General features: G+C 71.2%; 3 protein-coding genes across 3 annotated transcripts in view; all 3 read right to left on the reverse strand.

Annotated features, from left to right (window-relative positions):
- WWP2 (WW domain containing E3 ubiquitin protein ligase 2) overlaps positions 1–8,112 on the reverse strand; it is a 179,607-nt gene extending 171,495 nt beyond the window's left edge. Inside the window, exon 1 of the mRNA XM_054840912.1 lies at positions 8,108–8,112. The gene's annotated coding sequence lies outside the window, so the exon portion shown is untranslated. The remainder of the gene's footprint in view (positions 1–8,107) is intronic.
- Positions 284–4,160, reverse strand: VPS4A (vacuolar protein sorting 4 homolog A). Its single transcript, XM_054840939.1, has 11 exons — positions 4,015–4,160; positions 3,468–3,579; positions 3,202–3,349; positions 3,034–3,095; positions 2,656–2,775; positions 2,357–2,513; positions 1,887–2,035; positions 1,644–1,725; positions 1,315–1,534; positions 1,036–1,176; positions 284–721 (listed from the first exon to the last, which is right to left on the reverse strand). Exons 1-11 carry the CDS (start codon positions 4,033–4,035, stop codon positions 620–622), a joined length of 1,314 nt encoding a protein of 437 aa, XP_054696914.1. The 5' UTR covers positions 4,036–4,160; the 3' UTR covers positions 284–619.
- Positions 5,883–13,527, reverse strand: SNTB2 (syntrophin beta 2). The gene is given in 8 exon segments (XM_054840932.1): positions 5,883–6,643; positions 6,854–7,035; positions 7,187–7,383; positions 7,597–7,739; positions 8,124–8,334; positions 8,779–8,989; positions 13,012–13,468; positions 13,471–13,527. Coding segments are annotated over 8 exon segments (1,551 nt in total). The 3' UTR covers positions 5,883–6,550.
- Between the last annotated feature and the right edge of the window lie 146 nt (positions 13,528–13,673).

The following is a 13,673-nucleotide window of genomic DNA, read 5'->3' on the forward strand; positions in this document are numbered from 1 at the left end:
GGGGGGGTGGTCACCGGCTGGCAGGAGCCTTCAGGGGCTTGGGGGGGGGGGCAAAGCCCTGAGCAGCCCCACAGGCACAAACCTCTGGGGCGGCCAGAGCACGGGCAGCCCCACACCCCACCTGGGGACAGACAGCAGCGCCCGGGGCCTCCTGCCTGCAAGCGGCAGCAGCACAGGCAGAGCCAGAGGCCTCAGCCCTGGGGCAGTGCGGTATCGGGGCTGGGGGGGGCCAGGCTGGGTCTCCCACTGCGGTCAGAGCCTCAGGGAGGGGCTGGGCACCAGCTGAAGCTTTTCGATTGTTTTTATTTTCATATAAACAAGACAGAACCCAAAGCAGCATTAAGTTAAAAAATAAAAAAAAAGAGCAGGAAGAAGAGTGGGGCGCAGCCAGGGGGAGCACCCGGCTGCCCAGGCCATGCACGGGGCCCCCCCCCGGTAGTGTCAGCCCGCCCCGGGCCATGCTGCCCACGCCGTGCCGGGTGCTGCGGTGCGATGGGGTGAGTAGTGAGCAGAAGATGAACCTGTTTGGCACGGCCGGCATGGCAGGGGGCACGGCGGGGGCCTGGCTGGCATGGCTGCCCCAGCCCCACACCCTCCCCCCCCACACGCACCCCCCCCTTTAACCTTCCTGGCCAAAATCCTCCGTGAATTTCTTCACCTTGAGGAGATCGTCAGCGTTCACGGTGGGGCGGGTGGTGGCCAGCGAGCGCAGCATGTCCGACTGCAACACAGGGACAGGGTGGGCAGCTGAGACCAGGCGTAGGGGTGGCACGGGGAGGGGGTGCCTGGCCCTTCCCCAGCACCCAGCCCTGCCCGGGGGACTCAGCACCCCACTGGGGGCTCCAGGATTCCCCCTGGGGAGCGAGGAACCGTGCCCACCCCCAGGAGTCACAGCCCAGCCCTTGGCCAGGGGAGAGGCAGGCGGCTGCTCTGGAGCAAGGATTAGGACGTGGTGGTGGTGGTGTGCCGGTGCCAGCCCTCCCCTGGCAGGACAGTTGCCCAGCCCTGCGGTGCCGCCGTGGTGGCCACACTCACCATGCAGACGATGGGCTCCATCAGCTTGTCGCTGGGCACCTCCATCCAGGTCATCTCGGTGGCGCCTGGGTCGCCGGGCGAGCACGGTGTCAAGAGGTCATCCACGAAGGCGCCGGGGGTGGTGCGGGAGGGACCGCGGACCTGCGGCAGAGCCAGGCGGCACGGTGCTCGCGGGCAGGACGGGGGCCGCGGCACCAACACCGTCCGTGGGGGCCTCCCTGGGGGCATGGACCCCCGCCCCCCCCCCCCCCGTGTGTATGTGAGCAGCCCCCCACTCACCTTCTTGAAGTGGGTGGCCGACTGCACCTTGCGGACAGGTTGCATCAGGGCGTCCCGCACAATGATGCTGATGTCAGCCCCCGAGTAGCCGTCGGTCTTGCGGGCCAGCTCCTGGATGTTGGCCTCTGTCAGGCAGTGCGGGGTGTTGCCAAGGTGCAGCTTGAACATCTGGGCCCGGGCTGCCTCCTCGGGCAGCGGGATGTAGATGCGCTTCTCGAACCTGAGGGCAGTGCAGGCAGGAGGCAGGGGGTGAGCCCCACGCTGCCAGACCCTGCCTGACCCTGCCCCCGCAGGTCTGGGAGCAGGAGGGGAAGTCGTGTCCTGCTCACCTTCTCCTGATGGCCGAGTCCAGCACCCAGGGGATGTTGGTGGCACCCAGCACCAGGATCCCATCGCTGCTGTTCCCCACACCTGCCCAGGCAGACGGCAGGCAGACAGCTCAGAGCAATCCCCAGGGAGCCGTGGGCGTCCGGCAGCTTCTCCCACACCCACCCGCCCCACCCAGCTCCCCTCGCCCCGGCCCCCCCCCCCCCCACCCGCGCCGGCTCGTGCTGCCAGGAAGCACCACGCACCCTGCATCTGCACCAGGAACTCCGTCTTGATGCGCCGGGCCGCCTCGCTCTCGTTCTCGTTGCGGGAGCCACACAGCGAGTCCACCTCATCGATGAAGATGATGGAGGGCTTGTGCTGCCTCGCCAGCTCAAAGAGGTTCTTCACCAGCCTGGGCACAAAGGCAGGGGACAGGGTCCCTGCTCAGGGACCCTCCACAGCACCGGCACCACCCGGAGCCCCGGGGCGAGCAGCCTCATGCACCACCGGCTCCTCCTGCTCCTGCCCACCCCGGCAACCCTGTGCCATGGCGGGAGAAGGGCCGTCCCCCGGCTGTGGAGCCTCCGCAGGGCTGTGCTCCCCCTGGGACCCGTTATCTGCATTAACGGGGGGTTCACTGATGCTGGTGGCTCCTCCGCCCCGGCCAGAGCTCAGCCAGCGCGGAGGCCAGGAGCCGGCCTGCAGCAGCCACGCAACCTTGCTGCCAGCTTACTTCTCACTCTCTCCCAGCCACTTCGACATCAGGTCCGAGGAGGACACGGAGAAGAAGGTGGAGTTGTTGGCCTCGGTGGCCACAGCCTTGGCCAAGTAGGACTTGCCGGTGCCAGGGGGCCCGAAGAGCAGGATCCCTCGCCAGGGCGTGCGCTTCCCTGCAACAGTAGCCAACCTCACAGCTCCCCCTTCCCTGCACAGGCCGGATCCGCGTGGGCCACAGGAACTCGGGGTCACCTCCCTGTACGCGCTCACCCCTGCCACCACCCCACAGCACCGTGGTGCTGCTGTGACACTCACCGGTAAACAAGTGCGGGAACTTGATGGGCAGGATCACGGCTTCCTTCAGGGCTTCCTTGGCTCCCTCCAGGCCGGCCACGTCACTCCACCGCACATTGGGCTTCTCCATCATGATGGCACCTGCCGGGGGGGGCGGCTCTGTTCACACGGCCCCGCAGAGACGGGCACCACGCTCCTGACGTCAGCCAGGGCCAGGAGAGCCAAAGGCCCCATCCCACCTCACCCCTCCACCCCACCAACGCCCCCCTCCCACGCCAACCCCCCTGCCCCTCACCCCGGAGCACCCCTGGGCCCCGTCTCACAGCCTGTCCCCCTCCCCGCAGCTGTTGGGGAATCCTGCAGACAGCCAGCGCAACCGTGCCCACCGCAGCCCCTCACCCATCAGCTGCTCCTGCAGCTTCTTCTTCTCGGGGTTCTCGCCCTCGCTGTCACTGTCGCTCCTGGGGAGAGGGGACGTTGGTCAGGAACGGGACCGGCCCTGCTGTGGCAGCAGGGTCCTGCCAGCTCCGCCATCAGACCGGGGGGGACCCTCGCACCCCCACGCACCCCTTGTTGTCATTCTGGGACTCTTTGACCGGCTTCTTGCCCTGCTTGTCCTTGCTGCGCAGGTACTCCTTCAGCTTCTCCGCCCGGTCCAGGTACTGCACGCACTTGGCTCGGATGCTCTCCTTCGCCTTGTCGCTGTGAGCCTCATCTGCAGAGACCCCCAAGCGTCACCCGTGGCCCCGTGCCACGGCCAGCGACCCCGCGAGCCCCTCTGGAGCCCCCCGGGCTGTTAGCGGGGAGGGGGGGGAACACCGGCCCCGTCTCACATTTGATGGCGTGCAGGAAGTACTCCACGGCGTGTTGGTACAGCCGCAGCGCCTCCTCGTAGTTCTTGGCCTTGTCCTCCTCGGTGGCTTTGGTGACCAGGTCGATGGCTTTCTGGCGGGGGGAGGGCGCGGGGCCGTGAGCGGGGGAGCGGCACCGGGGCCGGGAGAGGCCCTTCCCCACCCCCGAGGGGGCCGGGCCGGGCTGGGCCGGGCCTGCTCGCAGCGCGGCAGCCCGCGGGGGTCCCGTCCGCAGCGCCCGGCAGGACGAGGCCCTCCTTCCGTCCCACCGCCCCGGCAGGGCACGGGGCAGGACGAGGCCGCCCCAGCGGGGCCTGGCACCGGGGCAGGGTGAGGCCTTTCCCCGGCCGGCACCGGGGCAGGGTGAGGCCTTTCCCCGGCCGGCACCGGGGCAGGGTGAGGCCTTTCCCCGGCGCGGCCTCACAGCGGGGCGGGAGGAGACACCACCACCACCACCCCCCTCCCCGCCAGGGCCCGGGTCGGGGGAAGCGCAGGCCGTGGCCCGGCTCCGGCAGCCCCCCCGCGGTACCTGCAGGGTGGACGTTGTCATCTCATCGCCCGGTGTCGCCGCTCCTGGCGCGGCCCGGCCCGGCGGCGGCGGCGGCGGGGCCCGCGGGACCGCCCGCGACTGCGGCTGTGCGCTCCAGCGCCCCCTGCCGGCACCCGCCGGCACCCGCACCGCGGGGCGGGGCCACGCCTCGCCCCTCCACGCCCCGCGCCACGCCCCGCGCCACGCCCCTCGGGCGCCCACACACACGGGATGCGCCAGGGCACGCGTGGGCACACCCGACACACGTGTGGGCACACGCACGTACGCCTACAAGTACCCATACGTGTGTGTGTGTGTGTGTGTGTGCACACCCACCCCCCTGCAAACACGTGTGTGTGTGCACACTCCTACAAACACGTGTGTGTGTGTGCACACTCCTACAAAGACGTGTGTGTGTGCATGTGTGCACACTCCTATAAACACGTGTGTGTGTGCGCACTCCTATAAACACGTGTGTGTGCGCACACTCCTATAAACACGTGTGTGTGCGCACTCCTATAAACGTGTGTGTGTGCACACTCCTATAAACACGTGTGTGTGTGCGCACACTCCTATAAACACGTGTGTGTGCACACTCCTACAAACACGTGTGTGTGCATGTGTGCACACTCCTATAAACACGTGTGTGTGCACACTCCTATAAACATGTGTGTGCACACTCCTACAAACACGTGTGTGTGCGTGCATGTGTGCACACTCCTATAAACACGTGTGTGTGTGTGCATGTGTGCACACTCCTACAAACACGTGTGTGTGCGTGCATGTGTGCACACTCCTATAAACACGTGTGTGTGTGTGCATGTGTGCACACTCCTATAAACACGTGTGTGCACATTCGTACAAACCCCCGTGTGCGCCCCACAAACCCACCTGTGTGCACACACTGGCAAACCCATGCACCCCCCCCCCCCCAGTGTACCCATGTGAACACATACCCACACCCCTCCACACGTGTGCATGCACGCGCGCGCCCCCCCACACACACGCACACATAGGTGTGCACACACCCCCACCCACCCCTTGCCCCCCCCAGCCCCACGGGTGCTCTTACAGGTGCCGGAGGGGCCTGGGCCCAGCTGTGCCGCGGGGGGGGGGTGGGTGCCAGCCGCTGCCCCCCCAGCCCGGCCGTGCACCCCCCAGCCTCCTGCGGGTGTCTGCACCCACCGACGAGCCCCCCGAGCCCCCCCCAGCCGAGCTGGCCCCGCTGCCCCCACCACAAGAGACACCCCGGCCCCCCCCCCCGCACCCCCCCTCTCCAGGGCATCCCAGTCTCGTACTGGGCAGCCCAGCGCTGCCCCCCCCCCCCAGGCAGACACGCACACGGTGACACCCCCAGCCCCCCCGTGCCCCCCCAGAGTGAGACCCAGAGACCCCAGCAAAGGCAATCTGATATAAATAGCGATTTACAAAGAATACAAAAATAGAAGGGGGGGTGCGGCGCCCGGGGCGGGGGGGGCCGGGACCTGTAGTGCTTGTGTGCGAGCCGTGACCCCGGGCTGGGGGTCCGGCACCCCACGGCCCCCCATGGCCCCCCCCCGGCCAGCGCAGCCCCCCCGGAAGCAGAAAGTGTGCAGAGGAGTGCGGCGGGGGGTAACGGGGCCGCAGCTGGGAGGGGGGGGGGGCCCGGGGGTCCCACTCCTGCTGTACTGGGGCTCCCCCCGGCACCCTGGGGTGCAGGAGCTGCCCCCCCCGGGGGGGGGGAGGGAAAGTACAAAAAGCAAAAGTGCATCAATCTACACGTCCTGCCCCAAACCCGCAGGGGCCTGCGAGCCCCCCCCCCCAGCAGCAGGGGGGCCGGACCCCCACGGCAGCGCCCGGGCAGGGGGCACAGCCTGCGGCGTCTGGGGGGGCCCTGGCAGCCCCAGCCCCTCTGCCCAGCGCAGCAGAGACACGCCGGCTGGTTTCTGGCTTTGGGGGCTCGCTGCCCTGCCCCACCCCCGGGGGCAGCAGTGGGGGGGCCCTGCCTGCACCCCAGCATGTGCCCGGGGCAGACCCTTGTGTACCCGTGAGCACCCCGAGTAAGACAAACGTGTGACACCCCCCCACCACCACCCTGAGCGGGGCAAGGGGACCCCGTGCTGCAGCAATGGGGGGGCCCCCGTCCCATGTGGGGACAATGTGACCCCTTCTGGGGGGAGCCCCAAGGCAGGGAGAGCGCCGGGCTCCCCCAAACACGTGGGGGGGACGGGACGCTGGGGGTCCCCCAATGGGAGGGGGGGGCCAGGCTCGCCCCGCTCCAAGGCACAGGCGGTGAGATCAGCGATGGCTTCGGGGGGATTAAAGCTGGTGTCTGGGCCCCGGCCCCCCCTCACATGGGGGGGACCCGGACGGCCGGCGCAGAGCAGAAGCGGCTCAGCCCCCCCCGGGGCGGCCACCCTGCCACGGCCCTGGCAGCTCTCAGGGCGGCGAGTCCCGGCCCCGGCAAGGCACTGGTGGGGCGGGGGGGACGGGGGGAGCCCCCCCGCTTTCCCCAGCTGGTGTGTGGTGGGGGGAGGCGGGCGGGGGCCGGGGCCACCTACGCCAGCAGCCCCATGCGGGTGACTTTGGCCGAGAGGAAGGTGTGCAGGATGAAGACGATGGGCTTGGGGCAGGAGTGCAGGTCCAGCGCCTGGCGAGGGGGAGATGGAGAACGGTGTCAGCCCCCCCACCGGCACCCCAAACCCCGCGGGGGGCACTGGGGGTCTCGCAGCCGGGGCTCCCAACCAGGGGTACCCAGTGCATCCAGGCAGCCGTGACGCTGCAGGGACGGGGGGAACAGGAGCCACCCCCGGGGGGGGGGAGAGGACCCCCAAACCAGGGGGGTGAGCCCCCTCCTCACCAGCTCCCCCTCGGGGCCCCCGAAGTCCAGGTAGAGGGTCCGGATGCCGTCATCCGCCGACATCTTCAGCCTCTCGTAGGGGTAGCGGAAGAGGACGCTGCCGCCCGCCTCCTCCCGGCAGATGGTGAAGCCGCCCTCGTAGTGGATGCAGAGCTGCACCTCCTGCCCGCCCAGCGTGCAGCCTGCGGGCGCAGGCAGGGCTCAGCCCCCCCTGCCCGCTCCGCCGCCTGCCAGACCCCCGGAGCAGAGGTCCCTGGCCCCACCGGCCCCCCCCAGAGCTGGAGCAGGGAAGGGGGGAGCCCCGGGGTGTCCCCCCTCCACCACAGCACTCACCCACAGACACCTCCTTGATCAGCTCGGCGGCGGCGTGGCAGCCCTGGACGAGGACGCGCGTCCAGGAGGAGAGGTCCCGGTGGGTCTCCACGCGGAAGACGTGCATCTCCACGCCCTGGCGAGAGCCCGTCCGGGTGGCGAAGGTGAGCTCTGAGCCCAGGGCGGGCGAGCGGCGGCCTGAGCCCGAGTGGACCAGCCTGGAGGTGGGGGCAGAGGGGGAGAACGGATGGAGGGGGGTCAGGGATGTGACGGCAGAGCCAGCACCGCGCCGCCCCGTGCCTATCGGCGTTTCGGGGTGTCCCTCCCATCCCACCCCCCGGCAGGAGGCACAGGACAGGAAAGGCACAAGCGGAGGAGCTGGATGTGGCCGAGGGCGCCGGTCGCCGGAGGATCCAGCCCCCCAAGCCCACCTGGTAGCCACCAGCGGGTAGCTGTGGCAGGGGGAGGCCCAGGCGTCCCTGGTCCAGGGCATGCCGTCATACAGCAGCAGGTCCTTCTCCGTCACCGCCATGAGGACTGGCCGCCACTGCTGCCGCCCTCCGTCCAGGCGCGCCTGGAAGAGACGGTGAGGGGCACCGGGGGCTGCAGGCACCGACCGCTCCCCGGGCACCCCGCTCCCTGCACCCGCGGCCGGGCTGACCCCGAGCTCGGGCAGGGAATTGGCTGAAGGGTGAGGGAGGGGGTGACGAGCGGCTTCCCCGGGAAATGCCGGCGGGAGGGGGCTGAGGGCACAGGAAGCGCTGTCTTCACCGGGGCCGGCCGGGAGCCGGCAGGATGGCAGAGCCCAGCGCCCGGGACGACGGCAGGGCTCTCCGGCAGCTGCAACCACAGCCCCGTCGGTGCCGCCGTCCCCAGGGACGACACCGGGCAGCGCCTGTCCCCAGAGCGGCGCTTTTGGCACAGCCCCGGGAACCGGGACGGCCCCGGCGGCGCGTACCTGCTCGGCCAGCCAGGCGATGTGCTTCACCTCCCGGCCGCCGGCCGCGGCACCGCCGGTGCCCAGCATGGCATTGAGCTCGGCCAGGACCTGGGGGAGCAGGGCGGCGATGTTGGCGTGCAGGGCCGTGAACCAGGAGTGCGCCGTCGCCGTGTCCTTGCAGCGCAGGATCAGGGTGTTCCTGCTGTCCGGCGAGTGCAGCTCGATCAGCCTGCGAGGGGACGCGGCGCTGGGTGGGACGGCAGCGACAGCGCCCGGCTGAGCGTGCCGCTGCCCGTGCCCAGCCCCGCAAACCGGCCACGCTGGTTTGGGGTTTCGGCCGTGCCGGGGAGCCGCCAGCACAGCCCGGTGCCAGCCCCGCTGGCAGGCAGAGCCGGGGGGGGGGGGGATTTGCAGGGCCCCCCTTTCCGTGGGCAGGGGAGGCTGCCGGCTGCCCCGGGGGGCTGAGGAGGGCACGGCACAGCCCCGGCCCCAGCCAAAACCCCCGGAATTTCCTTTCCCGGCTCGGTGGGGGAAGCGGGAGGTCATGGCTGCGGCGAGGGGCGGCCCCCAGCCCTGTCCCGGGGTTGGGGGGTGGGGGGTCCGCAGGGAGGGGGGTCCCACATGGCGGCAACCAGCGGGCTCGGGGGAGGGCGCGGGCAGCCCCTGCGCTCACCTGTTCTCCAGGTCGGGCATGCTGAGGTTCCGGGCGGCGAAGCACATCTTCAGGGGGATCACCTTGCGGTCGCGGGGCCCCTGGTGCTGGGGGGAGCCCGAGTCCTCGCTGCCGCTCAGGCTGGGCGACTGCGGGGCAGCCCCCTCCCACGGCAGGTCCGACACCAGCGAGGGCTTCTTGATGTAGGGGGTCACCTCCCGCATGAACTTCACTGGGGGGGAGCGGCGGGGACGCGTTAGGGCCGGGCAGGGGTCCTGCACCCCCGTGCCACAGCCCTGCGCCCCGGGGACGTTCTGACCGCGGGGGTGGCTTGTCCCCCCCTTCCCGGCACGCACGGGGTCTCGGCCAGCCCTGGGGACAGGCGCCGGCGGCTCATCCCCGTTGCCGGCGCGGGCGTAGGAAAGGGAAGACGGCGCGGCACAATGGGGCCGGGCAGGAGGTCAGGCTGCAGCCCATCCTGACCCGCCCCGGCCGCCGCGCCGCAAGGGCAGCACCGGCCAAGTTTCCAGCGCCGCGGGCGCTGACGGCGGGCTGACCCCATGCTGCCGCTCACGCCTGCCGGCAGCCTGCCGACAGCCTGCCTCCGCTCCCGGCAGGACGAGGAGGAGGAGGAGGGTTTGCAGCCAGGACATCCCGGCTCCACGCTCCTCTCCAGGCCGGGCAGGAAGGAAGGAGGCGCTGGCTCCTATTCCCCCGGCACCGTCCCTCCCCGAGCACCACCCGGCCCAGCCGCAGCAGAGCCCCGAGCGAGGCACCGGCACCTCGGAGCCCACCCCAACTCCAGACAGGGCGAGCGGGAGCGGGGCAGCCCGGCTCACCCGGCCCACGGTGCCGCCACGGGCTCACCAGCACCAACGGCTGCGCCAGCCGCCACGCTCGGGGAAAGCCAACGCCTTCACCGTGTCACAGAGCGTCAGCCGAGCCGCCTGCCAGAGCGGGGATGAGGCCGCGGGACGGCACGCTCGGCCAGGCAGGAAAGCCGTGAGCGAGCGCTGACAGCGGTCTGGGACGCGGCGCCTGCAGCCGGCGCTGGACCCCCGCCCGCCATGCCCCCCCCCGGACACAGCTCCCCGGCCGGCACGGTGCCGGCACGCATGCCGTGAGAGAGCGGCCTGCATGCGCCGAGCCCCAGCAGCCCGTCCCCAAAGGAGGAACGTGCCGGGAACAGCAACGTCCCCACCCCTGGGCAGCGGGGAGTTAAAAACAAACAAAATAAAGCAAATAAGCTGGAATCCGCCGTGAAGTGACGCTCCCCACCGCTCGGGGACAGGGAACACCCCACTGCAGCCGGGCCACCGAGCCCACCAGCGCTTTGCCGGAGCGGGAACGATGATGGTGGCGGAGCCCGGGGCCTGCTCTCATCCGGTCACGCTGCTGCCGGACCCCACGGTCCCGTGGGCAGGCGCCTGCCGCGGCCCGGGGCTCGCCCGCTGCAAATCCCCCCGCCGTGGGGGCTGACGCCTGCCTGCGGCGTGGGCTGGGAGATGCCGGCAGGGATGGGGAGCGGGCAGCCCGGCCCCCCGCCCTCCTGCCGGATTTGCTGAGCCGAGCAGCGCGGCGGGGTGGGACGTGCTGCCACGAGGCGCTTGTCCTTGCTGCGGGCAGCAAACGAGTTAATATTAGCCTCCCGCCGCGCTGATCCCGGGATTACCGCCGTCCCCGCACACCCCTAATCCCGCTGCCGGGCTGGGCAGGGCAGGGCAGCGCCGCGGGGCAGCAGCTCCCACCGCGGGGCCGCTCGGCAGCTGTTTGCCAGATGTGGGCAGCTGCCTCCAGCACCGGCCGGGAGCCCGGTGCCCTCCAGCCGGCCCCCAGCAGGGCTCCAGCCCACGGTGCCAGTGCCGACCTCCGCCGGGGCACAGCCGTCGCCTTCCCGAAGGCCTGGCTTGCCGAGAGCCCCCGCGGAGCTGGGAGAGCGAGAGGCCGAGCCGGGCAGCCAGAGGTGCGGGACCCTGAGCGCCGTGGGCTCGGCAGGGCCGTGGCCGCGCTGGTGGCTCGTGGCAGCTGGGACCGGCAGGCAGCCGCTGCCAGGCTGGGCCAGCTCGGCCACCGCAGGAAGCGCGTCCCGGCACTGAGCAGACGTGTGAGACCGCGTCTGCCATCGGGGACAGCGGCAGAACCAGCTCCCTGCTTTCGGGGAACCACCCGTGGTGCGGGCAGGAGCACAGAGCACCTCGTCCCAGCGGGCACAAAACCGGCACCAGATCGGCGGCACCTGCAACCACCCCCTCTGCTTCTGGTGAGCCGGTGGCCGGTGCGTAGCTGCCCCGGCACAGCCGCTGCCCCGGCACAGCCGCTGCCGCCACGCCTACGCGCTCACCGCAAAGGAAACGCGGCCACCGCCTGCACCCCTCGCCCGACCTGCTGCAGGAAGGCAGCTGCTCTGGCTGCACGGCAACGTCGGGTTAGCACCGGCCTCACCAGGGCTGAGCCTCGGCACGCTGCTGGTGGCATCGGTCCATCCTCGGGCCCGGAGCCCCCTCCTGCCGCCGGCACCCCCACCCAGAGGGGGGATACCACAGAGGTTTCCCCACATTTGCACGTGGGTCGGCTCTTGCAACCAGCCTTCCCCTTTGCCGGCCACCAGGCCTGCCCGCCGGCCGGCAGCTCTGCCCGCAGCTCGCCCAGAGAGGCGGAAGGGCTCCCTTCCCCCAGTGTGCCGGAGCGTGCCGTGGGCCCATGGGAGGAAGGCGCCCGGCGTGGGTCCCCTGTGCCAAAACCCAGAGCCGAGGACAAGGAGCCGCCAAGCCCCACCGCGGTGCCGGTGCAGGGCTGGTGTCCCCACGCTCCGCCACCGGCCCTGGCACCGGCCCACGAGCCCTGCCTGCCGGCACAGCTGCTCCTCCAGGGGCTGGCGAGAAGCGACGGGGCGGGATGGCGCAGCCGAGGCCTTCCCCAGCTCCTCTCCGGGGCTGGCAGGTGCCAGCCAGCCGCCGGATGGTCCCCCCGGGCCGTGGGGCAGCCGCAGCCATTGGATGAGCAGAGTCGCTGCCCTGGCGGGAAGGGAAGGGGCTGCTGCCGCGGCACCCGTGCCCGTGGCAGAAGCGAGGGACAAACAGGCCACGGGGCCGGAGCTCCTGCGGGAGAGGATCAAACGGCCAGGTGGCGTGAGACGGGAGCAGGGGAAGGACACGGGAGGGGAGATGGCAAATCCGGCACAGGGTCCCGTGGGGACTCTCACTGCCTCCAACCTGCCAGCCCCGTGGGGCGTTTAAGCCCCGAGCCCAACTCCGCAGCTCCATCTTGTCCCCACAGCCCCCCAGCCGTGGCCGAGCGGCACAGAGCCACGCCGTGCCAGGTGCGGCCGTGCCAGGGAGCCCACCTGCCTGCCCTCGTGCCGACGCAGCCCGCCGGGAGCAGGCGGGTGAGTGGGAGCACCCGCCACCGGCGTCAGCTCAGCCCAGCCGGGCACAGGCGACCCATTGGGTGCCGTGTTCACGCACCAGCCCCACGCACCAGCGGGCAGACGGCCTCGCCAGGACGGCACACGCCGCACCGTGACCTGGCACAGGCCGCCCCTGCTCGCAGCGCGGGGAGCTCGAGCCCTACCCGCTGCCCATGGCGCAGCGCCCCACGGCACAAGCCCCGTACCGCACGCCGCCGGGCCAGGCGGGTCCTGCCCGAGCTTGTCGGGCTGCTGGGAACAGGTCAGGCAGGAGCCGGTGGCTCCACCGGGCCAGCCCTGAGCCGGCTGCACCGTGGGCACGGAGCCCAGGGGGACACGGAGTCCACGGGGACACGAGCAGACCCCAAACCCACCCCCGGGAGCACAGCCCTCCCTGGGCACTCGGGGGGCACAAGCTCCCACCCCGGGGGGCTCCGTCCCCAGAGCTGCCACGGGGGACGCTCTGTCCTGGGGGGATGCCACAGCCGGGGGACCCCAGCTCTGACCCGGGGGGGTCCTTGTCCCCAGCGGGGAGGGGTCCCCATCCCGCCACAAGCAGGAGCAGCCCGGCCGGGGAGGGGATGCCCCGTCCCCGTCCCCATGCCAGGCAGGGGCACCCCCGGTACCGGGGGCTTTGGGGGACACACGGGTACCGTGACCGGGGTAGGGCGGGGGGGGGGGAAGGGTCCTGCAACCGGAAAAGGGGCCCAAGGGGGACTCCGGGAGCCCGGTGACAACGGCAGGGGGGTGTCGTGGGACCCGGTAACGGGGTGGGGGGGGCACCCGGGAGAGGAGGGAGGGAGCACCGGGGGCCAGAACCGGGAACGCAGTGGGGGGTTAGTGGGTACCTTCGAGGATGACCTCCCTCCCGGCTCGCTTCAGCGCCTGGACGGCTTGATCGTGGGTGGCATCCCGGAGATCGACGCCGTTAACGGCAAGGATGGCGTCGCCCAGACGGAGCGCCCCGCTCCGTTCCGCCGCCAGCCCCGGGAAGATACGTGAGATGAGCACCGGCATACGATTCTCCCGACCTCCCTTGATGCTGATACCGAGCCCTCCCGCCTCCGCCTTCACCACCCGCACTCTCCGCACGCAACCGGGCGCCGCCTCCGCGTTGCCGTTAACCACGCCGTTAACCACCGCCGCTTCGCCGCTTCCCGGTTCCGCCGTCAAGCTCAACGCTTCGCCGCTTAACTCAGCGGCTACCCGCACCCAACGTTCCCGTAGAAGCAGCTCCAGCAGCCCCGCTTTGCAAGCGCGGGTCCACACGGCCATGCCGCCGCCGCCGCCGCCGCCGCGCACCGGGAGAAGAGGCGGGGCCTGGAGGAGGGGGCGTGGCTCCGTGGCCCCGCCCCCGCCCGCATGGCGCGCTGCGGTAGGCTCTGTGTTGCGAGAGAGGCGGGGCTGGGGCGCCCCGCCCCTCCCTCCGGCGCGACCAATCGCAGCAGATTGGTCGCGCGGGAGGGAGGGGCCAGCGAAGCCACGCCCCGTGTGTTGTTTCCCGCCCCGC

Source organism: Grus americana, chromosome 13, assembly GCF_028858705.1.
Source record: "Grus americana isolate bGruAme1 chromosome 13, bGruAme1.mat, whole genome shotgun sequence".
NCBI lineage: Eukaryota > Metazoa > Chordata > Aves > Gruiformes > Gruidae > Grus > Grus americana.